The sequence below is a fragment of the Trachurus japonicus genome, chromosome 8 (assembly GCF_045865225.1).
Source record: "Trachurus japonicus isolate A0001 chromosome 8, Traja_1.0".
Taxonomy (NCBI): domain Eukaryota; kingdom Metazoa; phylum Chordata; class Actinopteri; order Carangiformes; family Carangidae; genus Trachurus; species Trachurus japonicus.
The window spans coordinates 24603177-24627465 of NC_140914.1; the positions used below are offsets into that span (position 1 = coordinate 24603177).

The following is a 24289-nucleotide window of genomic DNA, read 5'->3' on the forward strand; positions in this document are numbered from 1 at the left end:
AGGAGGGGTTACTCATCAACATCAAACATCTCACAAGGCTGAACATTTTTCCACTGTGATAGAAAATAAACGACGACATTAATTTGATTCATTAGCTCAATTTCAAAACGTCTCCACTCAGACACTCGCGGACAGTTGCGTCAGATAGCTAGCCAGGCTAGGCTAATTGAATTGTTCGCCACTGACCTTGTCATTTGCAATGAGGGAAAAATGAGGTAAACCTCATTTCCATTTGAATGCGGCTCGGCAGATAAAGAACATGACTCACTGAGAGAGGCAATGCGAGTGGCAGCCTAGGCCTTAATGGTCTTCTAAATGGGAGTGCTGCGGGTGTGTATACACAAGCACTCTCATTCCTCAGTCTTTCTCCCTCTCCTTCTTTGTCACACACACACACGCCAAAAGGTCATTAATCTTTAGCTTGTCACACAGTCAGATGTGGAGCTTCAACAGCACACTCGGGCAGTATGGGTTATTACAGAGAGCTACAATCTCCTTCTCTTAAAGCCCATCAAAGGAAGATGAGGATAGATCAAGGGAGCGGAGTGTGAGCCTTTGAAGCTCAGAGAGGAGATTAGCAGCCATCTTGGATTGAAAGGCCTAAGCATTAGTCTGAAATGTCAGCCTGCATGCACAGTACATGCACATCCACAATACTTTTACCTGTGCATGCAAAAAAAAAAAAAAAGTAAAAAAGTACGGCTTAGTTTCCTTTGCTATGTCCCCCACTCTCCATCCCCCCTTTATGTGTAGTCGCAGCAGCAACATGACCAATGGCGCCCATGGCAACCCTCATATCCCTACACGGTGAATCACCAAATCTCTACTGGGCAACTCGCTTTTAATTGCATGATGACTAAAATCCCCTTAACAGCCACCCCCCCTCCCCCTCCCCCTCCATCCCACTTGTACACACAAATAAGGACATGCACAGCAACATAAACGCTCACACACTGTGGAAAGAGTTAGCAGGAGAAATTCTTCCACACCGATCACAAGATGAGTTCATTAGAACACTAGTGCGTGATACAGGAGATTTATTTGTATTTAACACAAAAACCAGCAGAGAGAAGCCAAATTCTTTACTAGAAAATAACATGTAACATCAGTGTTGTTGGTGGGCCAGCAGCTAGCTTCAAGCCAGTGTGCAACTTACAAAAGTAATGTCCCAGACTGATTACTGATAATATAGACTTGATACAAGTAAAAGGGCCACAACGTCAAATAATACCAGGCTTTAATATGCATATGTAAGAGCAGCACATAACCGCAGGCATGTTGAATATAATCCTACTGTAAACATGTATCAGCCTTGGCCTTGTGAGCTAGCAATCTCTTTTTTTTTGAGTCTGTGCTGCTTTAGTTTCCTCTGTTGAATAGCTGTGTCTCCGTCTTTGACTGTCTCCTCCTCCGTCCTCAGGTGAATAACGCCACAGCCAGGGTGATGACTAACAAGAAAATGGTCAGCCCTTACCCTAACGGAGAGGCGCTCAGCACGCTGCCTTATGGTAACGACCGCACCGACACGCACAAATAATGAGCCGTTGCCCGTCCTAATAATCCAAACAGCAGAGGTAGGCTACACAGGGGGGGCGGGGGGGGGAGGCAGACACAGGCAATGGGTAAATTAGACAACTGAGCCACAGCGCTGCCTCCCTGCAGGCTCTGCTGCAGACTGCGTTCCACAACAAGACCATCAGCAAACCAAATTCATGCAGGTTATTTTCAGTTTTTAGTATTTTTGCCACCACCTACCAGCTATGATGTGAGTGGACTAGAAATTGAAGCTCACAGATCACCTCCACAGCGTGCAGCAGTAAAAAAGAGCAAGGAACGCTACAGTACAGACAGAGGTGTTATCGCAGTAATAATCCTTTATTGTGTAACATTTATTGAATAAGAGGGAAACTAGATTTGAATAAGAAGCAGAGTGACTTCATCTCATGATCTGAATATAAATTGTTAGTTTAGTGTGTAGGGGGAAAAAAAAAACCTGTCACAGATGCTGCTGCTGCTGCTGCTGCAGCGTGTGATAAAATATTTCTAGATAAAATCTGGTTTGTGCCCTATTATGTAGCCAGCAATTAGACCAGACCATTTGTTGACCTTTTAGTGTATCCGTCCAGGTCATCTAGCATCCCCACCCCCGGCTAATTCATACTGTCTGTTTGTAAGACGACCTCCCACCTGTCATAACCAGAGGTGGAGCCAGATGTGCAGCCCCGTGTCTGGTGCAGCAGGTTCAGCTGATGAACTTGGCAACAGCTCAGCAGCTTTTCATTTTTTTTTGTTTCATGTGCTCTTTCATTTATTACGTCATCATCTCCTGCAATTTGGTTTTTGACTTCCCCTGGGAATCTGTCTTACGAAACAAGGTCAGCTGAGCAGCCTCAAGAGAAGCAGCCAATACAATCAGTTTTTAAAAACCACTCCTCAGCGGTGCTCGACAGCTCTTCTTTCTAATCAATAGAACTGGTCTATAAGAACCCTGTGAACCGTGAATACCAACATTGTGTGACTAATGATGTGGATAGATTGTGTTCACATATGAAACACCATGCTATAGTTTAATCGTATGCATTAGGAATAGTAATAAATGTGCTCTTTAAAAACTGCCCCTATTCATTCTTTATCCCCTCTCCTTTCTCTGCGACTGTCAGCCGGGTGGAAATTGAGTCCCATGGTGGGGGCCGTGTACGGACCAGAGATCTATGCAGGTGAGGCCGCTCTCCATCTCCGTCACTGTCTCTGCAGCCTGCTTGAAATTTTAGTCACATTCCAATCTTTAATTTATAATAATGCACTGCTTTCCCAGCGTTTCTGCTCTCTGACACTTTTAGTGATATCAAGCACTCAAGGCTGTAGTTGGACTATTCCTTTCTCTCGTTGCTCCATCATTCACCCCCCTCCCTCCTCTTTTTTTTTTCTCTTCACATTCTCCTCTCCCTACCTATCCTTCATGTCTAAATCATTTGCTGTCACACCCCTTCTCTCCTACTCTCCCCCCCCTCCTTACCTTCTTTGTCCTTCCCCTCCTGCAGTCCCAGGGTTCCCGTACCCTTCAGCAGCAGCAGCGGCCACGACAGCAGCAGCGGCGGCGTTCCGCGGCGCCCACCTCAGGGGCCGGGGTCGGCCCGTTTACAGCGCTGTACGGGCTGCCGTGCCTCAGCCTGCCATCCCTACCTACCCTGGGTAAGATGAATACCCAGCCTCTTCTCACACACACACACACACGTCATCACTGGTCCAGATCTGCGTGTTTTTATAGAAAACACAGCGGGAAGGAAAAGGTTAAAGTCAGTAGTTTTGTGTACAGTAGTGGCTGCCTGGTAAACCTATCGAGGAACACCTCATGAAAGCTGTTTTCAGAATCTATTTGACCAGGTCTCTGTTTAACACAGCTGTGCTCATACACTTCTCGTGCTCAAACATCATTTACACTTCACTCTCTCCAGCAAGTCCAACTGGCACATTGACAGTCGGTTCACAAGCTATTCAGCCGAGTATGACACACTGATGGGATTGCACCATCGAAGGCTCATTTGAATAAACACCCAGATACCACCATCAGTCGGATTTGCATAAACACACACAAACCACATTCAGTCATTATGCAGAAGCAGTTACCCTGCTCACAGATTTGCTACAAATTATTCACATTTTCTGTGATGTGTGGATTTTTTTTTTGTCCCTTCAGTATGTGAACTGTGCATGTTGTTGCTGTGCTGTGATGATTGGCTAATGGGGTTACGACTGCTATGATATTCAGATCGAGGCAGAATTGATTGGTTAATGGCCTTGTGTTTGCTTACCGATGGAACATTCAAATCAAGCTAAACAAGGTGAAATTAGGGGGCTGCAGGAAATACCCTCTCCATATCTGCTCCACTGAAAACTCCACTTCTGAGATATCGTCCTCATTAAATGATCCGTTCTAAGTGGCCTTCGCCTTCGCCTTCATTTTCTCCGAGGCCGGGGAACAACAGCCACTCTGCGGTGGTATTTAACAGCATAGAACTATCTATTGGCCCCATGGGTCTGTTGTTTAATGTGTTTGGTTACAGTCGTGGAGTTTAGATGGAAATTGTATTTCCTCTGCATGCTGCATGGGTGTGAAATAACTACTTTTCTCTTTCTCTCTCTCTCTCTCTCCCTCTTGTTTTTGCTGTCTTGTGACCTTGGTTCACTCTGTTTTTTTTGGGACTGTGCACCACTCCATTTGCACCCCTCCACCACACCATCCATCCCCCTCCCTTTCTCCCTCCTATGTTGCTTCCCTCCCTCCCTCCCTCCCTCCCTCCTCCCTCCACCTCTCCCTCCTTCTCTTCTTCTCTCAGTGTGGTGTATCAGGATGGGTTTTACGGAGCCGCCGACCTATATGTAAGTAAATTCACCTCCCACCGACACACCCTCTCTGTCCCTCCCCTCACACCTTTCTCCTGCTCTTTTTTTTCTTCTGGGGGTGATTGTGCATGTGCGTCCAGTCATGCCCTGCACAGAGCTGCCTGCATAAAGGTGAATGAGCCCACAATGAAAAAAAAAAACTCTTTACAAGCACAACACGCCGCAAATTAAGACGAAATCCTTCATGACTCAAGATGTTGTTTTCCTTTTCTGTTTGGTGCCGTTTGTTGTGACAAAGTATCCGTCATGCAGTTTGAACGCAGCCCAGGTCAAAAGAGGCTGAGCTGTTTTTTTTTTTCTAAAAATGGAAAACAAAAGGAGAGCTGTGAAATCTTAATGATAGGATGGAGGGTCTCAAACACCTCTACAAAGGCTGCTCTGTGGGCGGATGCGGCAGGGTGCATCAGTGGACGAGTGTGCGAATATATGAACAAGAGTGTGAGTGTGTGTGAGGGTGCGTATCCAGGTTGACAACGGTTGTTTCTGTTCTCTCTATAGACTAGTGTTTCAGGACTCAGTCCTTAGTCCCAGATTGCCTCAGGTAGGGTCAACTCAACACCAAACCCACCGTGTGCATTGTTTTACTGTACTACTTCCTCTGATCTTATGAATCATCTTCTGATCTGATCTGGAACATGTTGTCTTTTTAGTTGTTATAAAACAAATACCACTACTTTGAATTTGCTTTATTTTTCTACTAACTCACTGAAATGTGCACTTCTTCTGATTGTGCGGGAAGGGCTTTGTTTGTTTGTTTGTTTGTTTACTAAACTACTAAATTGTACATGAGTGTACATTTTTCCTTCCAGTTTGTTCAAAAGAGAGCGTGGTCTCTTTTGTCTCTTGGTTTTGTAGAAATACGACTTCTATCCCTATTTTGGCGAAAGTAACTTAAACAGCTAAACAAAAGAGGAAAAGAGAAAAATATTATAAACTTAAGTTTGGTTTTTTTGCATCTTTCCTTTGAAATTGGAGATAAAGTTGAAATGGAGAACATGGTCTCTTCCTGAATTAACCACCCCCGATCCCTCCCAGGATAATTACTGAAGCATGTGCTGATCAGCTGCTGCATGCAGACATACTGTTTTACTGTTCCATGTCCTCCTTTCCCTCCACTTACCCAGAAAGCCTTGCTCTCTCTCTCTCTCTCTCTCTCTCTCTCTCTCTCTCTCTCTCTCTGTCTCTCTATCTCTCTATCTCTTTCTCTCTCCAACCTAATCAGCCCGTTTTTCTGTCCCGCCCTATCTCTGCTCCATGTCCTGCAGGCGTCTCGGAGAATGCCGGGGTGTTTCTGTTCTGTTATGCTTTGCTGTGCTCTGTTCTGATCAGGTCCAAATGCAGTGGTGTTGTGTTTTTTCTTTTCTTTCTTTTGTTTGTTTGTTTTGTTTTTTTTGACTAGGTCTGAATTGTAATTTGGGTCATGCATGCAGTCTCAGTGCAAGGAAATGATTTTTAGTGTCAGTACAGGCTTGTGTGGGTGTGTTTGTGTGTGTGACTTTATTTTCCATCTTCCTCTGTTTTCTTTCTCCTGAATCCATGTGTAAGAACACAAATAATAACAATAACAAATGCTGTTTTTTTGCCATAATGTGTCAGACTCCAGCATCCCTTAGTGTCCCCAGGCTGTAGGTGTTCTCTTGACATATCTGTTCATTACCCGAATCCCCCGTCCTGACAAGACAATGAAGTTCCTATGTGGCCTCGACTGTGTGAACATTTTGTCTTCCACATTTTTTTTTTTTTGCCTTCCCTCTCTCCTGTAGTGATAATAATACAATCTAACTCGACCTCGGCAGTCCCAATTTCCTCTCTGTCTCACTGATAAAGCACTTCTTGTCCCACATCAACACCGCACAACCTCCTGCTCTCCCCACACAGAAATGCAATATACTGACATATACTGTATTTCAGGAATTGTTTATGGGAGTAAAGTTATTTATTCAGTTTTTTCTGAATGAAAGAAGTAATTCAAAAATGTATACATGATTAAACATGGACTTTTTGAGTAATTTCTGTAATATCCACGGTATTTATATAAGAATAACCACGACTGTCTGGTTATATAATTATATTTATTTGAAGGTAGTCACAAATAGAAGTATTTCTCAGTATATTGCATCTCTATACCACCCCCCCCCCCCCCCCCCCCGTCATCTACACACCTTAGCCCAGGTGTCCTCCACTGCAGAGACATGTGTCTGAGCTCTGCTGCGTGTGTGTGTGTTTCCATAGGGAGGGTATCCTGCTGCTGCCGCCGCCGCCGCTGCGTATCGTTACGCCCAGCCTGCAGCCGTAACCGGAGCAACCGCTGCAGCCGCCGCCTACAGTGACAGGTGAGGTCAACTCAGGGCACACAACCACACACACACACACATATCGCTGCACAATGAAAAGTGCGGAGGTGCAGACTGTACAGCTGATCCGTAGTGTCAGACGTCAGTCACAGGATGGATTCTTTACAGCGAGCCGTGGTTGAGGAGGGAGGGCACTGGTAATAGGATTTGGGGGCGTATGAGGACAGATATGCTCAACAACACAGGATTAATGGATGGATACAAATGGACAAGTTAATAGTGAAAGTCAGCAAAGCTTGAAGCTTGGAAATGTCATCTCATGTGATAGGAGAAGATGAAATACTGTGTAAAATCTACCTGAAAGCCAACATGATCAGAGAGCCAGGCTAATATGATGAAATATCAACATAACTCTTAACTTTAACCTTCTTTAAATGTTTTTAAAGTATTTTTCTGCTCTTTGGAGCAAAACCAACACTGAATGTGGATTTGTTGGCAGTTACACAAAAGAAGATGCAGTAAAATTAATTTATTACAGGACAGAAACAAGGTTGTAGTGGTCCTCTTGAGTCTTCTTTACACAAACAGAAGTTTCTGTTTTATACAGTGGAAACACACTGTGCATACACCAGACTAACTGTCGCCATGTGCAGACAACCTGTACAACGGATACAACATCCCTTCTCTTCTTCTTTTTCTCCCCTTTTTTGGTCAACAACAAAATCAAATCAAAACATTTCATAAAAGCAATAGAAAGTCCCTCTGATGTTTGTTCAGCCCAGGCAGATGACTTACACGCTGCGGGAGCTGCTTTACTGAGGACAGAGGGCTGACATGAGGAGAAAAAATGTACCAACACATGTAACCAGCTTGGTGTAGACACGCTGTGTGTGTCGTTGAGGTCTAACAAACATGTTTAATGCATTTCCTTCGCCATGAAATATTTGCAAAGCTAATTTTGTTTACATTGCAGCCCGTTTTCTTCTTGCCTGCCTTCGCTGGGCTGCATTTCTTAGCTCATTACCTCCACCTATATGAGGGAATAATGAGAAATGTGTCCTAGTGTGTGAGTGGATTGGCAAAACAAAGTTTTTATTTTGTTTAACTCAAATTAATTATTTCTTGTTTGTTTGTGTTTGTGTTGCTAGTTATGGCCGAGTGTACACTACAGATCCATACCACGCTTTAACTCCAGCAGCTGCTGCATACGGAGTGGGAGCCATGGTGAGAAAAGTGACTCAAGCTCTACACAACAAGTACAACACAAGTTAATTGGGGGTGGGGGGCACAGCACAGGGTCTCCCATGTTAAGCAGTGCTTTGAGGCCACTGTGGCCCCGGTCAGACCTGGTGTTACCATGAAGTGGTCAGCTCTAAGTCCGTCTGTTCACACCTGCTTTGAAATGCGTCTCCACGTGTGTATTGTTTGGTCAGTTGTGATTGGATCTCACTTCCTGTTTCACATGCAAATAGACAGTTATGTGTCGCTGCTGTTGTTGTTGGAGCAGCTCAACAGACAGGTCTTTTATCAAGGTGTGTGTGAGAGAGAGGGAGAGAGGGAAGGCAAAGAGGAGTTGAGTGAATGAATGCACTTCTAGAGCTCTTACAGTGGAATAAAGTTTTCTCCATTTAAAGGTCCAGTGTGTAAAATGAGGAGAAAACAGTGACAACTAGCATATCGATTCTGTTATTTATATATTTAATAATTCTATAGTTTTATTAGTCTTGAAACGCGCTCTCTGGTTGGCTGGATTTTCCATTCCGTACAAACATGGCGGCGACACTCTCTAAGCAAGACCCTTGCTATATGTTTATATAAAAGAAGAATTATAAGGCAATGAAAACCAAACAGATTTCCTTTTATAGCGATTATACACGTATACAAATATATTCATTGGTAGTATATTCAGATTTTGCCAATAAACCTTGACAAATATTACACACTGGACCTTTAAAACAGTAAAATGGACATTGGAGTAGTTAATCCTTCAGTGTGCTTATATTTGTGTTCACATTCTTACAAGAACGTGAACACACCGAATGTGGTGATGGATCTCAAATGCGTCTTTGGTGTGTTCATACCTGAACACAGAGCTGACCACTTGTGATTGGAGACTGGAGACGGACAGTAATATCAGGTGTGAAAGGGACCTGTGTGTCACACTGCAGAGGAACTGGTCACACTTGGGTCAACGGATGTACAATTTGTAGAGTAACCATGTGTAGGCTGTATTTTACAGCCAAACTCCAGACAGCAGGATAAAGCTGTAACCTCAGTGTTTCCACCCTCTGACTGTGTTTGTTTCTCCGTCTCTTTCAGGCCAGTTTATACCGTGCAGGATACAGTAGGTTTGCTCCTTACTAAAACCACAAATCACACCCAAGGAATTCCACATCGCTCCAAAACACATTTTCAGGCTCTTTGTTTGGCAGGAGCTCCTCCCCAGTTTTCTGCAGACGGACTGTAGTGACAACTCATGTGTTTTGTTTTGTTTTGTTTTGTTTTGTTTTTTGTGGCGAGAGTTCAATGCCACATCATCACAACTCGAACTCTGTTTCTGTGCTCCTCTTGTCTGTCGCTGACATGGAAACAAAAAAAGAAAAAAACAACAAACAGAAAAAAACAACTACCAAGTGTGTCTCCCACATAAAGAGCTGGAGCCTACTACTTTGATCTACGTGGCACAATTTAGGATGGTTCATAGAAACGCTATGGGACCTGGGAGGAGAGAGACCGCCGTTCCTGTGTGATCCTGAACACTACAAACCTTTTTTTCCCCCTAAGGATCTCTGGACTTATAGTATATCCACTGCCCTGTAAGACCTAATCAGACCTATATACACACACTTAACACTTGACACCAAGTATACGGTTTACTCTAGTTTACATTTTCCTTTAGTGTCGACCTGCACACAATGATAGAACTGCCACAGCACAGCGTTACTAAAAAAAAAAAGGAAAAAAAAGGTACTTCTGTTTTTAAACACTACATTGATATAAAGCTGCCCTCTCTCTCACAGCAGAGACGACCCTCTGGTTTAACTTTGTGGTATAATAATGAAAAAACAAACAAACTGCGCAATACAGGACACGTAGGAATCATTCTTGTTATTTTGTAAAGACAGATTACTGAACACTCAGCTGGTGGGAACTTGGGAGCATTGGACTGACAGAAACCACTGTTGTCCTGGTAACGGCAAACTACGAACCGCAAGACATGGGGGGGAAAGTCTCCGGTATTTGTCATTTTCCAACATTTCTTTGCCCACCCCCCCCCCCAAGTGTAAAAGGAAACAAGAAAACTAATGTTTAAAAAAAAAAAGGATTTAAAAAAAGTGTGAAAATGACAAAGAAAAAAACCAAGTTACTTTGTTTTTTCTGCATTACCTCAGTTTTTCTTTCACAAATCTGTTTTGCTGCCATTGATAAGAAGTTGCATAGACATGTCATATATACACAGACGCACACACATATATATATATATAAATATATATATACACACACACATAACGTGGACGTGTTGAAACTGTCCATTGTTTTCAGTGACAGAGCCATTGATTTGTCCTGACTGCTGGTCTCCACATGTTCCATTCATTACTGTAAGTGCAACACTAAGACGGGACATCGAATCACCTTCTGCCCCTTTCCAGCTCTGAACCGACCCTGTGTGTTTGTCCACTTTGAGAATTCAGTGCACTTCCCTTCAAAGGCTCAACCTTGTGCTTCTTCCAAAAAAAAAAAAAGAAAAGAAAAAAGGACTCGGTACATTTCTTTCTACGTCCTGGACCATCAGACATTCCAGCTGTAGCAGCAACGCAGTGAATGAACAGGTCAGATGGACGAAGAACCGCGGAACACAAATGAACTAGTTTTAGCGAAGCTGATCTGAAGCGGGAACACCCACATGGGAAACTAATCATCTGCCAGTCAGCCAAATGGGAATCCCTCCTGGCCAATTGAGATATTTATGCCTCCAGGCTTCAGGCAGAGCTGCTCCGTGTGTGGAAATGGTGTCTGATCTCAACTCAGCAGAACAGTAGATCCCAGCAGAACAGCCCAGATTAGAATACAGTGAAGCCCGTTTGAAACAAAGACATTGCAGTCATATAATGGAGTCTTGAAGTAATGAGAATTTTTTCTATTTATATTCACTGTTTTCACTAGTTGTCCACATCATTTTGTAATTTTAAATCCTTCATCATGCTCTCTGGGAGTGTTTGCTCTGAATAGTTTTAAAGTTCTCTATATCGGTCTGTCTGAAGGCTTCATCAAAGGACTGGCAAGCAGACAATTTATAGACCAAGTCTCTGTCCTATGTATTACATCTCCATATACTCTCACTTTGTTGTTATTGCTATTATTTGCCTCTTTGGTTCCAAAGATTTTACTGAAGAAAGCACATTTTTGGTCCTGATGTATTTCCTATTTTTGTGGTTGATTTGTTTTGTTTTTATTTCTTGCCTTTTACTTTATTTTGTTCATCTGTGGGTTGAAGCTGTATTTTTCAGTCGGCCTGACGGTGTTGCAACAGAACCCAGGGAAATGTTATTGAAGCTCCAAAAAAGACAGAACCGCATGTAGTTTAAAAGGTTGCAGCAATTTGGGAAATTAGAAATTTGATTCACTCTACACACTAATTTATTCTCTCTCTCTCTATTTCTCTCTCTTTCTCCCTCTTTCTTTCTGTACCTCTCTCTCCTTTTTTAATTAACACATGAACATGCTATAGATGGATGTAAAGGTGTTTGCTGCAGACAAGGAAAATCGGAGCAGATGGAGTCATGAGGGATATGTAGGAAGACAGAGGTAGACACGAGAGGGGTTTTTTTTTTTTTTTTTTTGCAATGCGTTTGCCAACGGGGCCAAATTACAGACAAAGTAAATGTGGGAGAAACGGCCACACAATGTCGACAGAGCCCTGTGGCCCGGCGGTGGCCACCTCTCTGAACAATGAAACAATGTGTGGGTGGTTAGTCGAGGGACATTGTGGCCGTGACGGTGAAGGTGAGAAGCTGAGCCATTAATCATTAGCTGACAGGATAACAACATCCCCCCAGTGTTTTCTCCTTTTTTTTTTTTATTCCTTTCCACGGGGGTACAGTGCGCTCAGGGTGGAGCGGGCGGTGCGAGGAGGGGTAATGTTGTTTTTGTATGATTGTGAAAACTGTGTGCAGTAGGTCCAATGAGTATTTCCGACGTGCATTACCTCTTTTTTTTGTCTTATTATCCCTTACAAGTATTATCATAAGTGTTGCTATGCATGCTTTTTGTGAGAGAGGAAGGGTGTCAGTCAGAATCTTTTCATTTGTGCATGAATTCAAATCATAGTGCTGGAGGAGGAGGAGGTGTTTACATAGCAGGAGGGGGGAGAGAAGGAACTTGGATGTTATGTAATGCAAGGTGACAGGAGCGACGGAGGAATCTCAGTAAAGGTCCATTATAGTGTCTGGGTGTGGAGGAGGAGGAGGAGGAAGGAGGAGGCAAGTGGCCCGCAGTCGCTTTTATAGGAAGACGATTTGGTCCCGCTTCAATAATCTGGGTTATCTCCGCTCTGCGCCTCTGTGGTCGTCGTGGTAATCACCAGTCATATCAGATGTGTAAAGTTTAATTTGATATGTCCGGACCCCTGTGGGTTGTTTTTTTTATATAATGAAAGTAAATCTCAAAAAAAAAAAAAAAAAAAAAAAAAATTCTAACAGTGATGACATCGGCCCATCAAACTATAACTCTGCTCGGAGCTGGTCTGTATAAAAACCAATGTGTCCAAACAGAGCCTTATATTATTATGAACCTGCTCATCCAGCAGCGTTTCCACCTCTTTTCGTCCAGTTGGCAAATGTCGAGGTGTTGCAGCTGCAGCGACTCCTGTGGGTTGGTTTCACTTCTGGGTTTTTTTCCCGTCTTCTTCTAATTGGAGTGAATCGTTGACTATCCGTGATGACGAGGCCTCAGAGCAACCACAGAGGTGTGCAGGTGGTGTGCAGGACGACCCCCACCCCTCCACCCCCTCCCGCCTCCTTGCACTGTGCTCAAGTCAACCCAAGTGGGAGTTTTTGTACAGGGATTAATAAATGGGTTTAAAAATGCATGTGGAAATTTTTTTTTTTTTTTTCGTCACATGCTCTTAAAAGCTCATTTATCCAAGTGATTTTGTTTTTTCAATAAGTGACATGTATTTTCTCACAATGTTTTATTTTGCCATCCTTGTGTCTGCCTTCTGTTTATTCTCTTCATTATTATTGAATGTATATAATAAATAAACTGTTTGGTTTTTAATGCTGGTCTTTGGATACTTATTACCTGAGCCACATGCCACTTCCCTCAGTTCAGTCCAACGTTATTGTCCCAGGCACTCCCACAGTGTGATTATCAGGAGGCGATAGAGCACAGCCCCAGATATGGTTCTTGAGTTTGGAGCTGGTAACCATTATGTTATTTCCTTCCCATGATTGTCTGAGTCTTATCATTATATTTTCAGTGTTTGGCTGGAGAGAGATTATCCAATCAGGAGAGAGATTGTGTTAACTACTACACACCCCCAATAGCAGGAGGAGATAAAGAGACCTGTATTTGATTGGCTGTAACCTATAGAGAGATGTTGCAAACTTTCATGATTACAACCTTAACAAGAATCCCCTCTGCCTGTCAGGAAACTTTCCCTCTCAGTTGGTGCATTAGCTGGTGTGGGTCAGTTGACTGATGGAGGCAACAATTGCACTCGATTAATGCCGCTCGGCTGGGGTTGCATCACTGTTAACTCTTGACTTTTGTTCCTCCGGACCAAATGTACTGTGCGATGAGCATTTCCACCGCCTCTAACTTTCTCATTGCTGCCAAGGGGAACAATCTGGAACAATCTTTAATTGCATCTGGAGTTAATGGCCGTAAATGGGTTGGATGTGACGGGAAACCTCATATCCCTGCTAATTGCTCTAATGCACAAGAGGCCAATTGCCAATTTGATGGCATGCTCTCAGTGAGTAATTGAAGTTGGACTAATTGGAAGAATAGATTGAAGGCCGCCTGATAAGAGGTGGTGGTGAGAGGGGGGCGTGGGATGACTGCATCAACTGGAGTGAGGAATTGACCTTTTGTCTTGTGGATGACAGTCACTACAGGCCACTGGGTGAGAAAAACAAATGCAGAACAGACCGTCCCAGGCTGAATCTCAAATGATTTTACTCATTCTAGGCCATTGTGTGAATAATACAGACACGACGGCCTCTGCTATTAGATTGCAGGTGGCTTGTGTTACTTGAAAAGTTTAGTACTAGGCTCTTCTGGCTGGTTTTCTCTCTTCCATCCTGTCTCTCTTGCTATGCCTAGACATTGCCCCCTGGTGGTTTAGCTCTGCTACTACTGCCACTCTGCCCCATGTGTGAGGTTGAGGCTCCATTTTGCAGCAGGTGCCTGGAGGCATGGCACTGATTCTTGGTTGGGAGAGTAATTGGCCTCGGGTATGCCATCTGTGCAGATTGTGAGTGGGAGAAGCAAAGGTGGTGTGAAAGTGTTGCAAACAAACCCAGGCTTTAATAGAGGAACATTTTTATTGACAACACTTACATGACTGTATAAAAAACAATTGAAATATCTGTTACAGGAAAAAAGGCATACCTTTGTATTCCTCATTTACTATATCTATGTACACAGGACGTGTATTGTCTTTGGTGCGGCGCAGCATCCAGCGATTGTAATGTAACTCTGAATATGAGGATGTTAATCAGTGATGGCACAAACCTCCCACAGTGCTGACAGGTCTCCTGTCCTATCTTCCTCCTGTCTTGTCTCATCTCATCTAATCTCCTCTCCTCCGCTTGTTTTTTTTTCTTCTCCTCTCTCCTCCCTTCTCCTTTCATCCCTCCTCTCTACCGTTCACAGATGCCTCTGCTCTGCTCAGCAGTTTGGCACCTTCAGAGTGACAGTTTCACGCCTCCTCTGTCACCTCAGGGCTATTATATACCATCTCAGGCTAGCACACAGTGTGCACACCACAAACGCACGCACGCACGCACACACACACACCAGCGTAAAGATGCACTTCCACTAAGTATTTATGATGTGGATTTCCCGCTAAAGCTGGACTATCTGGAGCCAGCCAGCCTCCATGATGAAACCCCAGCAGATGAGTTATAGTGCTGAGTTTTCTTTCTTCTCTTCAGGACAGAGGATTTTACATTCTACTGTCAGATTTGTAATAACATTCCTCGATAACACTATGCAGACATATTTACATTTGCAGCAGAAAATGAAACAGAAAAAAAACACAACAACATTTTTTTGTGCCAAGTACTTGAAGTACAGATTAGTGCAGGAGCTGGGTCCGCCTCAGCTTTGGCTTTGGTATCAGTTTCATCTGACTGAGACTCAGGGTGACTTTAATCTTGTCCATAATATTCATCATAAGGTTCCCTGTAGTTGGTGGTCTGAGGGCGAGGAATGGTGTAATCTTTGTCAGGGTCGATTTCCTGAAACACACACACAGTCACACATTCATCATTTTACTGAAATTAATACCCATGATAAACTTACAAACTCATTAACCTTACAGAATAAATTGGCTATAATTGTCTCCAGTAGGAAAAGGTCACAGTGCTTAATAGTGTAGTATGTGGAGTCAGTTTGTTAATCCTAATGGTTTATTACTCACTGTCATGGAGAATCCGGACTCATAGGGCGACCGCAGTGCCGGCTCAGCTCTCCTGCCTGAAGGGAGACACATGATACACTCCGTTAATTATCACTTCATTATATACTGTTCATCATAAATACCAAGTTGAGAGCTGATCCTACTGATAACTGAATACATGTCTTGATACAGACTCCATGTTCATTTTGGTCTTGCTGCTGTGGTGAAATATTCAATGTCTTACACAGAAGCTGGAGTTGACTCAGCTACATGAGCAGATTTTTACTGTAGAGGTATTTGTGCAGGAGGGGGATAAGAAAGAGCTTAAACGTGAGACTTTAAAGTTTCTAAAAGAGGAACATTTCTTTCCCCTGAGTTAAGAGTTATATTTTAAGCATTAAAATATAGTGTTCAATATAATACACTCAGAGGTTTTAAGCCTTTGTTGGTCTTGTGTGACTGTTGGCTTATAGCAGCTATAGCTCACATTAACATTAGACATTAGATTTTGCTACATCACTGACATTGTTGTCTCGATAACTTCAGGGCTCTTCTTCTACTGCTATACTGTACTCAGATTATACAATTTCATCATTTTCCATTATTCCATTATTGTCACTTGCAGTCACAGAGACCAGGATTTAGATGGGGTAAACTCTTGTTAGGATACGCATGTTAAAAAAAGTTCCTTTCTATATTTCTTATTGAAACAACCATTCAAATGGACTGCTCGATAAAAATGAATCTGCCACTTATTCCAGCCATTTAAGCTAAAAAAAAACAAAAAAACAATTTCAATGTGTAAAAGTCCTTAGGTCCTAAGTGATTTTATTTTGTAGCTCAAAACTTGTTGATTAATTTAGTAAAAAAAATTGGCAGAATAATTAAATCTGGAAAAGAAATGTGAGTTGCGGCCTTAATTCTTTTTTTGTCCCTTGTCTTTCTTCGCTCTGAGCATGATTCATACTCTTTCAGTTAAACTCTAGTCGGTTCATGGATAAGGAAGACAGCCTCTCACCTCTCCTGTTCTCGCCATCATTCTCAAAGCTTCCGTTTTCTTTCCCCTCCTTGGGACTGGCCAGCCCTGGGATGTCAGCGCTGGGGCTGGTCCAGCCGGCGAAGCTCAGAGGGATATCCTTGGACTTGGCCTCGCCTCTGCAGAGAAAGGCGACCTGGGATAACCCGTGCCCCAGGAGTAACACCCAGCCGTTGGCCACCAGCGCAATACAAAGCACTGGGTCGTCCCATTGTGGCCGGTGGCCCAACTCAGGGTTTCCCTTAGTGAGCATGGTGATCCATATCACCCAGATGGAGGCGGACAGCAGCACCGTGAGGCACAGCAAGGCGGCCTGGACCCTCCCCTGCTGGTTGATGGGCCCCGTGTAGCTGTAGCTGTATGTGGAGCAGGAGCGGCACAGGAAGTGCAGGCTGAGGATTATGCTGATAACCAGGAGGCAAAGCACATAGATCTGCAGCATGACAAATTCCTCCTGGCTGTACCCACAGGGCTTCCCTTCTCGAACCAGCACCAGGATCAGCCACTGTGTGGAGATGATAACCTGCACGGTGAAGAGCCCCAGAGCCACGGCCGGTTCTCCCCAGCCCCGGGTGGCCGCGAAGCCCAGAAGGGCCAGACAGCGAGCCAGCAGGCAGGAGAAGGCCAGAGAGAAGAGCACGCTGAAGAGGAAGATCCTCGTCGGGCAGGTCTGAGTGGTGTGACGGATGATGAAGGCAAAGGTGATGGCGAAGATCCCCGCTGTGGCCAACAAGAACATGGACATGGAGGTCACCGTGCCTCCAATGCTGCTGCGTTGGTTCTTATGTGAGACGCAGAGCCAAAGGGACCAGAACAGCAGGCCGAGGAGGAGAATGATGCTCAACAGGAAACCTGCAGAGGCCAAGGTTTCCAGTACGATGCCCCATGCTGCCCTGCGGTCACACAGGTACTTGTAGATAGGGTTCAGTCCTTTACCGCAGCCCGGCACAGCCTTCAGGGTAGTAGTACTGTTTAAAGAAGGGGAGGAAGTGGTTGAGGTGTCGTTGGTTGACTGGCACAGGGAGGTGAGAGGGACACAGAGGACGACGAGGAGGGGGAAGAGGGATTTGTGCTTTTCAGATAAAAAGGCCATATTTATCGTAGAAATCCACCTGGGGATTGAGTCCTTCCTTTGAACTGTCCTTTGATATGGCAGGTCTTCTCTCCTGAAAATAAACAGCACGTCAGCGAAAAGCATTCAAGTGCAGGTTTTGCTAAACACACGAACATTGTGTTGACTGAGGATGGATGAAATGGGAGACAGGATAACACAGAGGTCAGAGCAGGGGAAAAAGAAACAGGGTTTGACAGCGGGAGTGAAGAGAACAGGAGGGGGGAGCTTAGAAACATGCCAGGACAAGGCAGAGGAGTGCTCGAGCCAGGGCCAAGAGTGGAGGAAAAAACAACTGTAACATGGAGCCGAGGCAGCAGACATGAAAGGTGACTATGCTCCGTTGTAGACAGAGATAGCTTCACACACTGTGGTTTATACACGGCACAGATTGCAGGTGAGAGACGCAGTCAGAGATATTCACTGCTGATAGTCGACTGCCACTTCCTCCAGTCTGTGACAGAGCCTTTTGTTCCGGGCCTCACAGATTCAAAGATGATCTTTTGCATGTTTATCACACATTAAATTTGACCCAGGCCCGTCACACTTTGCCCTGACGCTGGCTTTCAGTCGTGACGCCACTCAGGAGATCATAGAGTGGGAGAAAGATACGTGAAACAATGGCCACACCCAAATTTGGGACATTATTTCTAATACGAGGGCATGAAGGTTTTGATCAGCTGATTTGAATATGAGGCTCCGAACATGATTGTTGGATAACTGTAATAGCTGTTATGAAACTATGGCTGATAAGATAAAGGGCATATATGAGGAAAACATTTGTACATGTTTTGCGACTATGACTGAAGATAATAGGAGTTAATTTCCAAAATAACTAGAATAAACCTGTATTATATACTGTATATATATATTTTAAAAAGTGCCACTTACCTTTGATATTATGGGACGATGGCTGTGATTTGTCCTCTTAACCCCACACCTTGATCAAAAGCCTCACTTCGAAGTGTGGCTAAAAATGTTCCAATAATGTCTCTGTTTATGCAGCAGCGGCCGCCTATTGTGTAGCCATGTACCGTCCACCCTGATGATGTCCCATACCTGTGGCAGCACGAGAAGAGGAGGACAGGGAAGCACCGGAGCCGCTCAGGTCTGAAGTTTGCACCTCGCATCAACAGGTCGGTTAAGAGCTGAGAAATGTGCACGCTGCACATACTCATACTTTCCTTTTTAGACCCCTCCTTTCTCCTGTCTCTCTCTCAGGGCCCCTCCCTAGATAGGTGGGGCGCACACACCTGGAGGTGATGAGCCACACAGGCACACACACACACAGGGAGGAGGAAGCTCACTCCTCCCTATTCATGAATCCCATTTCCTGTAAGAATTTGCATCCCATGTCTCCATAACATGCACTCTTTTATCTGAATTAACCAGTGTGTCTGGGGCTAATTTGAGATATCCTGTCATGTGAAACCAATGCTCAGAAGGGGCGAGGAGCAGGTTGTTGTAAAGGAGGGAGTTAAACTGAGTCAAACTGACTCATCCCCAGTCTCCCTGGGATACAGAACAGGACCAGTCATCACCTTAGTTACTGCAAAATCGCAGCAACAACACACTGAGATCGGTGAGTTGCCGCAGGGGGAGTTGCATCAAGAGTAGTGAGTGATTTCTAACTGTTGTCTTTTACAAGCCCATACGTAACCACTGCAGCTCATGTCCATACAAGCACAGAGGGTGTGTTCAGTTGAATCTCAGGTCTCTCTGCAACTCCTATTCACTCTAGCGGTGTGAAACCCGAAGGGACAAAGCTTTATCTTTTCAATTATATGCTTGTGTCTGTTGTTTATGACAACACACACAAGCACTTCAATAAAATGTTCAGGGGAATTCGAGCATGACAGCAATCATTCATACCATACCATAAGGTGTCTGGGTTGTGTCAACAATGTAAAATAACAGTGGAAGAAACCATGTGTTACATTAGTGACTATTTGGGGTTGTAGATGTTAATTAGGAAAGTTTTTTATAAAATAAGTGATTATTTCTTTTGGGACCTTGCTAGCCAAACTACAACATCTCAGCTATCTGATGGATTTGCATGGATTTAAAAAATATATAGATAGGCTATTCATGGTCCTCAAAAGGATAAACTTATATCTAGCTGTCACTAAAAACATTGATTGTAAATTAAGATGGATGTAGCTTCTGTGACATCACCCATAGATTCCTGAAGAGTGGTTTTGAAGCTCAAAATGTGACGTTCCCCTCAGGCTGCCAAACTCCAGGCTAATAGGTGCATGCGGATCTGAGCATGGGTGCAGATCCCGGGGGGACCGGGGGGGACATCTCCCTCCCAATTTCTGAAAAACAGGAATTGCCCCCACCCCCACCCCACTAAAAATATTTTCAGACTTCACATTTTAGATTCACATCTAAAAAGAAATGATTGAAATGTTGGAACAAATAATGTTTGACAAAGATATTTCTGACTCCACATTCCATCTCTGGTCTCCTCCGCTACATTGCAAATTAATGGGTAGTTCTTATACAGACACTGATGACATCAGCAGGCTTTTAAAAAATGACCCCCTCAATCTTAAGGCTTCATATTGACATTCATCCATATCAGTTAATCATACATAAAGTAGTCCCTTACACTGGGAGAAAAGGAAGATGGTGAGAAGAACTGGGGATCTGGGAGGGTCGGAGGGAGGAGAAAGATAAGAACGTGAGTAGACATCACATGCCCGAGACCCTTAAAATTATGATTTACTAATATAACAGTTAAGTAAGCAGTGATACGAGCTGTTGGCTGTTTAGGACAAATAAACAAGAAAGGTAAGCACAATAAATGATTCCCTGAGGTCAGTTAAGTATATGCCGGCTTGTGGCAAACATACACTCACTCAAATCATCACACCCTCTGTTATACAGAACGTTAAGCCTTAGTAGTATTTAAAAATGTGAGTCTACACCTTGTGTAGTCATCATGAAGAATGACATTTGCTGTGGGGACTAAAAGTTCGACATTTCAACATGAGAGTCTCTGACTCAAGCAGCCAGTGCAGTTGTTACTTGTACTTCAATGTTAGATTGGTTTTTCAGTCTCAGAGGTTGCTGCTTGGCAACCATTGACTCTTGGTTAATGTATCAAGTGTTTGATTCATTCCTTTTCTCCAAGAGACAATGCAAGGCTCAGGCCCAGTGTGTCATGAGGTGAGATGGAAATAATTATTTCACTCCATCTTGCTTACTGTAGCTCTCTCACTCCACCTCCCTTAACACTCCTGCTAAATGCTGCTGCCAAGCTTTTGACTTGCTCATCAAAAGGTGACATGTGACAGCCAGCTTGATTGCTTTTCACCAGCTCCTCTTCATCGTTAGAGTTCAATTAAAGATTCTTGTAATCAAAATATTCTTATGCACTGGATCACAGATAAGGCTCCCTCAGTGTCAAAGATTCTTGTAATCACTTACAGAGCCCTGCATGGTCTGGCACCTGCCTGCGCTAGAGGCTGTATGAAGAGGTTTTGATAGTCGTCCCTGTCTCCAGGCTTAAACTCTGCTTTTGAGGTAATAGCTCCAAACTGTTGATATAGGCTACTGCTAAATACTTAGTAGAATCGATCATTCTATATGAAGCTAATGATTAGCCTACAGGCTGTATAATCGCCTATATAATTAGTTTTTCTTGTGAGTTTCTTATTATGTGACACTTGCATGCAACAAGCATCATGATTTGTGTCTTTAAAGAAGAGCCTTTTGTTGAGCAGGATGATTTCAGGAAGCCTTTAGATTAGTGTAATTATTATTAGCTGAGCTCAGAGACCTCTGTAGTTGAGACATAGAAATAAGTTCCTGTTAGTGATATCATGATATCATCATTTCCCTTTATTTACCCCGATTTTACTTTTGATATATTTAAATGTATCAGGTGTTTCAGAAAAAACAAGGACAACACGATTACTGAAAATAAACACATTTTACTGGGTGCTATGTGGACATACCAGGTCACAGTACAATCTCTGTTAGTGCGCTTGCAACACAAAGCATACAGTATATACCTTTACTTTCTCTATAGTTTCAGATAGCAGCAAGGAGAGAGAAAGAGATGGAGAGTGGGATAAAAGGGAGTTCCTCCTCCATGATCATCTGAAAGTGCATTGTAGTTTTCACCATTACAGCATATTGCACCTTCTCCTTGTGTCCCTTGGTGTTAACAGTAACCTTGCGCACAAGGAGTAGAAAATACAATGCAAAATAAAAGAGGAAGGAAGTACAAAAGGTAAGATAAAAAGGTAAAAAGGTTCAACGCTGAGAGCAAAAATATTTACAAATTTTTAGACAGCTAGAAGCAAGTACAAGCTAGCGTTAACTGTGTTTTGCTTGCGTCCGTTGCCGTAGGTTAGGAGAGACAGGGTGGGAGAGGGGAGACTGAAGTGGGGAGGGAAGAGACGCGAGGAGAAAACTGTCGTAGAAGGACAAAGGAGAAGGGAATAAGGTATGAGGAGTTGTTTTTCTCGTCTTGTCATTTCAAGTATATATATATACTGTAAACAGTATCATATCATAATCATAATAATATAAAAATAAGAGCATCATTATGCCCTCCATTCACTCAGTGAAGGAAAGCATGAGGTAGATAGACGAGAGGGCATTAGGGGGGTCGCCGGCTGCCTTATCATGGCGTGCCGAGCTGAGATGGAGAGAGGGCAGAGGAGCAGAGAGGATTAGACAGAGGAGAGGTACAGGCAGGCGAGGAAGGCAGGAGGCAGGAGGTTTAGATGATTCCGTATTTGGCCAAGTCGCTGAGCTCCATGTCGCCGAAGGCTTCCCATGGGCACACCACTGTGATGTCTGTGCCAAGTCCCTCCATGCCAGGGATATCGTCACCGAAGCTGGAAAAGAGAAAACAGAGATGTCAGTGGCCTGCGTCCAAGTGTATAAACAGAGATGACTGTGTGTGCATCAATAAATATGCGTATGAATGGAATATATAAAGGTTCAGTTACCCCCTCTGGCCTGGCTTGGGAGCCTTGCTCTTGAATGTACGAGTCTGCCTCTGCTTGAACTTGGGTGGTCCCTTCTTGGGTGTAGTGGGGCCGGTGGCTCCACCGGGGGACAGGGCGCTTGCTGCAGGGGGGCTGGCGTTCATTTCTGCGGAGGGTGTCTGAAAGAAGGGAGGACAATGTTTTGAGCACGTGTCGTCGCACAAGCGTTTCCTCTGAGATCCCCTGACCCTCTCGCTGCTGCCCTCTGTTAATCCTGTTTCCTTCCAGCTCTCGGTGCTCCCATCAGTGGAGATTATGCAGATTAGGTTAAACAGACAGATTAACGCTAATCCCGCTCTGATCCACAGAAGACTAATTGCCCTTCTTGGACAGCAAAGGATGTCATGTGCCAAGAGAGAGCGACTTCTGCTCTTAACCTCAAACTCAAACACCATTTAGACTCTGATTACTAAATTATAAACTACTGTGTTTTATACAATGTGAGTTCTACATTATATTTCAATCTAACTGTCTTTTGTTTATATCTGTTCATTTTCTTTTTTGCGTTTAGGTGCATCAACCAGTAAGTCCTGTCTGTCCTGTCCTCCGCTCAAACAAACAGCAAACAGTATCCTGCCTAAGCTCCTCTGCTCACCCCCCTTCTTCTGACTGCTGACACTGGTAATCCCGTTAAGGCCGAAGGTGGACAACACCCTAGTTTGGCTCGTTATGTAACTCAAACATATGCGCCACCTGCATCAGCACCAGCAGATCTAGACTGGCTGGTGATGGGTTTTACAGAGACTCTCCTAAGCTGACAACGGCTCTGCTTCTACAGTTTAGAGATCTGTGCAGCTGCGTCTGAGCCGTGCAGAGGAGAATCCGCCCTGCGTGTTAGTAGCCATCTGTTGCTGTGATTGTTGCCCCCTAAAGTCAATCCTCTTTTCTTCACGCATTTGAAAATGCACACACCTGCTCTCTTTCTCTCTTCTAGAGGTTTCTTCTCATGTCTTTAATTAAGACTGTGTTTTTCTTGATTTTAACCCTTGCACATCTGGACTTTAAAGCATCTGCTGTTCAACTTCAAATTAGATTTAATTTTTAAATATAACTTTTTGGAGATTTTCAAATTGTAACATCAAAGCACATTGCTAGCACAGAAAAAGTGGAACATGTCATAGCTTTTAGTTAGACTCCTCTGTTTCTTCACTACTTCATTTTCAAGGCTTTAAGTCAGGGCTGCGTGCAATCTTTTTTTGTTTATTCTGCTCCTATTAGTACATAATTCAAGTTAGCTAATGCTGAATGAATGAATGAAAGCAAAGTCATCCTCATCTGAGTTCTCCCAATTATCCACTAGTGCAGCCATGACTACCACTAAATAAATCACAAGTGCCATAGAAAACATTGTAAAAATTGTAGCTTTGGTTCCATCAGGGAGCCAGTTCGTCAAGGTTGTATCAGCAGTAGAGTTTGTTCTTACCTGTGGTCACTGTATCCCAAGACCTTTGCTGTTCTCAGCTGAGAGCTGCTTCTCAGTTCTTCAGGAGTGTGTGAAGATGTACCGTCCGGGCTGTGCTTTTATACGCCTATCTGTAATCCCCACAACCTCCTTAACCTCCTCTTTCCAGTCACATGGTCATCGGAAAAGGTCAGCCAAACATCTCTCTCATGCCAGCATCTCCTATGCCCCCCCCACCCCACCCCACCCTCACCGGGCTGATTCTTAGTGTCCTTGTTCTCCACCCCCACCGCTGCCCTCCCTACCTGTCCTGGTAAGGAGACGGCGTAGACGGTGTCAAAGATCAATCAGAAAGGATTTTGTTAGGCTTATCCTTCTAAACCTCAGCCCGCCTGCAGCTATTGCTG

General features: G+C 43.9%; 3 protein-coding genes across 8 annotated transcripts in view; 1 reads left to right on the plus strand and 2 right to left on the minus strand.

Moving 5' to 3' along the window:
* Positions 1–12974, plus strand: part of LOC146983358 (RNA binding protein fox-1 homolog 2-like) — a 49261-nt gene extending 36287 nt beyond the window's left edge. For 2 of the 6 annotated variants that reach the window (XM_085784900.1, XM_085784902.1), the window contains 7 exons: positions 1421–1508; positions 2661–2717; positions 3042–3192; positions 4338–4380; positions 6637–6737; positions 7847–7922; positions 9018–12974. In XM_085784900.1, coding sequence (XP_085641026.1) covers positions 1421–1508; positions 2661–2717; positions 3042–3192; positions 4338–4380; positions 6637–6737; positions 7847–7922; positions 9018–9062 — 561 coding nt within the window. In that variant the 3' untranslated portion in view covers positions 9063–12974. Of the gene's footprint in view, positions 1–1420; positions 1509–2660; positions 2718–3041; positions 3193–4337; positions 4381–4902; positions 4946–6636; positions 6738–7846; positions 7923–9017 lie in introns of all 6 variants that reach the window. The other 4 variants (XM_085784901.1, XM_085784903.1, XR_015036313.1 and 1 more) reach the window with 3 other exon arrangements.
* Positions 12975–14216: 1242 nt separating this feature from the next.
* On the minus strand, positions 14217–18706 carry LOC146983359 (G protein-coupled receptor family C group 5 member D). The gene is made up of 4 exons (XM_085784883.1): positions 18363–18706; positions 16343–17526; positions 15346–15401; positions 14217–15163 (listed from the first exon to the last, which is right to left on the minus strand). Exons 2-4 carry the CDS (start codon positions 17451–17453, stop codon positions 15074–15076), a joined length of 1257 nt encoding a protein of 418 aa, XP_085641009.1. The 5' UTR covers positions 17454–17526; positions 18363–18706; the 3' UTR covers positions 14217–15073.
* A 2686-nt stretch (positions 18707–21392) lies between these two features.
* pde6hb (phosphodiesterase 6H, cGMP-specific, cone, gamma, paralog b) lies at positions 21393–23981 on the minus strand. The gene is made up of 3 exons (XM_085784884.1): positions 23904–23981; positions 22442–22599; positions 21393–22327 (listed from the first exon to the last, which is right to left on the minus strand). The coding sequence occupies exons 2-3, from the start codon at positions 22582–22584 to the stop codon at positions 22210–22212; spliced, it is 261 nt and encodes an 86-aa protein (XP_085641010.1). The 5' UTR covers positions 22585–22599; positions 23904–23981; the 3' UTR covers positions 21393–22209.
* Positions 23982–24289: the final 308 nt, after the last annotated feature.

What these genes read in the sequence shown, in the direction of transcription:
- LOC146983359 (XM_085784883.1), bottom strand. Translation starts at nt 17,453, where the DNA reads ATGGCCTTTTTATCTGAAAAGCACAAATCCCTCTTCCCCCTCCTCGTC. An exon ending in TGATGGCGAGAACAGGAGAG is followed by an intron (nt 15,402 to 16,342) that starts GTGAGAGGCTGT and finishes GTCTCCCTTCAG; the next exon opens with GCAGGAGAGCTGAGCCGGCA. An exon ending in AGTCCGGATTCTCCATGACA is followed by an intron (nt 15,164 to 15,345) that starts GTGAGTAATAAA and finishes TGTGTGTTTCAG; the next exon opens with GAAATCGACCCTGACAAAGA.
- pde6hb (XM_085784884.1), bottom strand. Translation starts at nt 22,584, where the DNA reads ATGAACGCCAGCCCCCCTGCAGCAAGCGCCCTGTCCCCCGGTGGAGCC. An exon ending in CCCAAGCCAGGCCAGAGGGG is followed by an intron (nt 22,328 to 22,441) that starts GTAACTGAACCT and finishes TCTCTTTTCCAG; the next exon opens with CTTCGGTGACGATATCCCTG.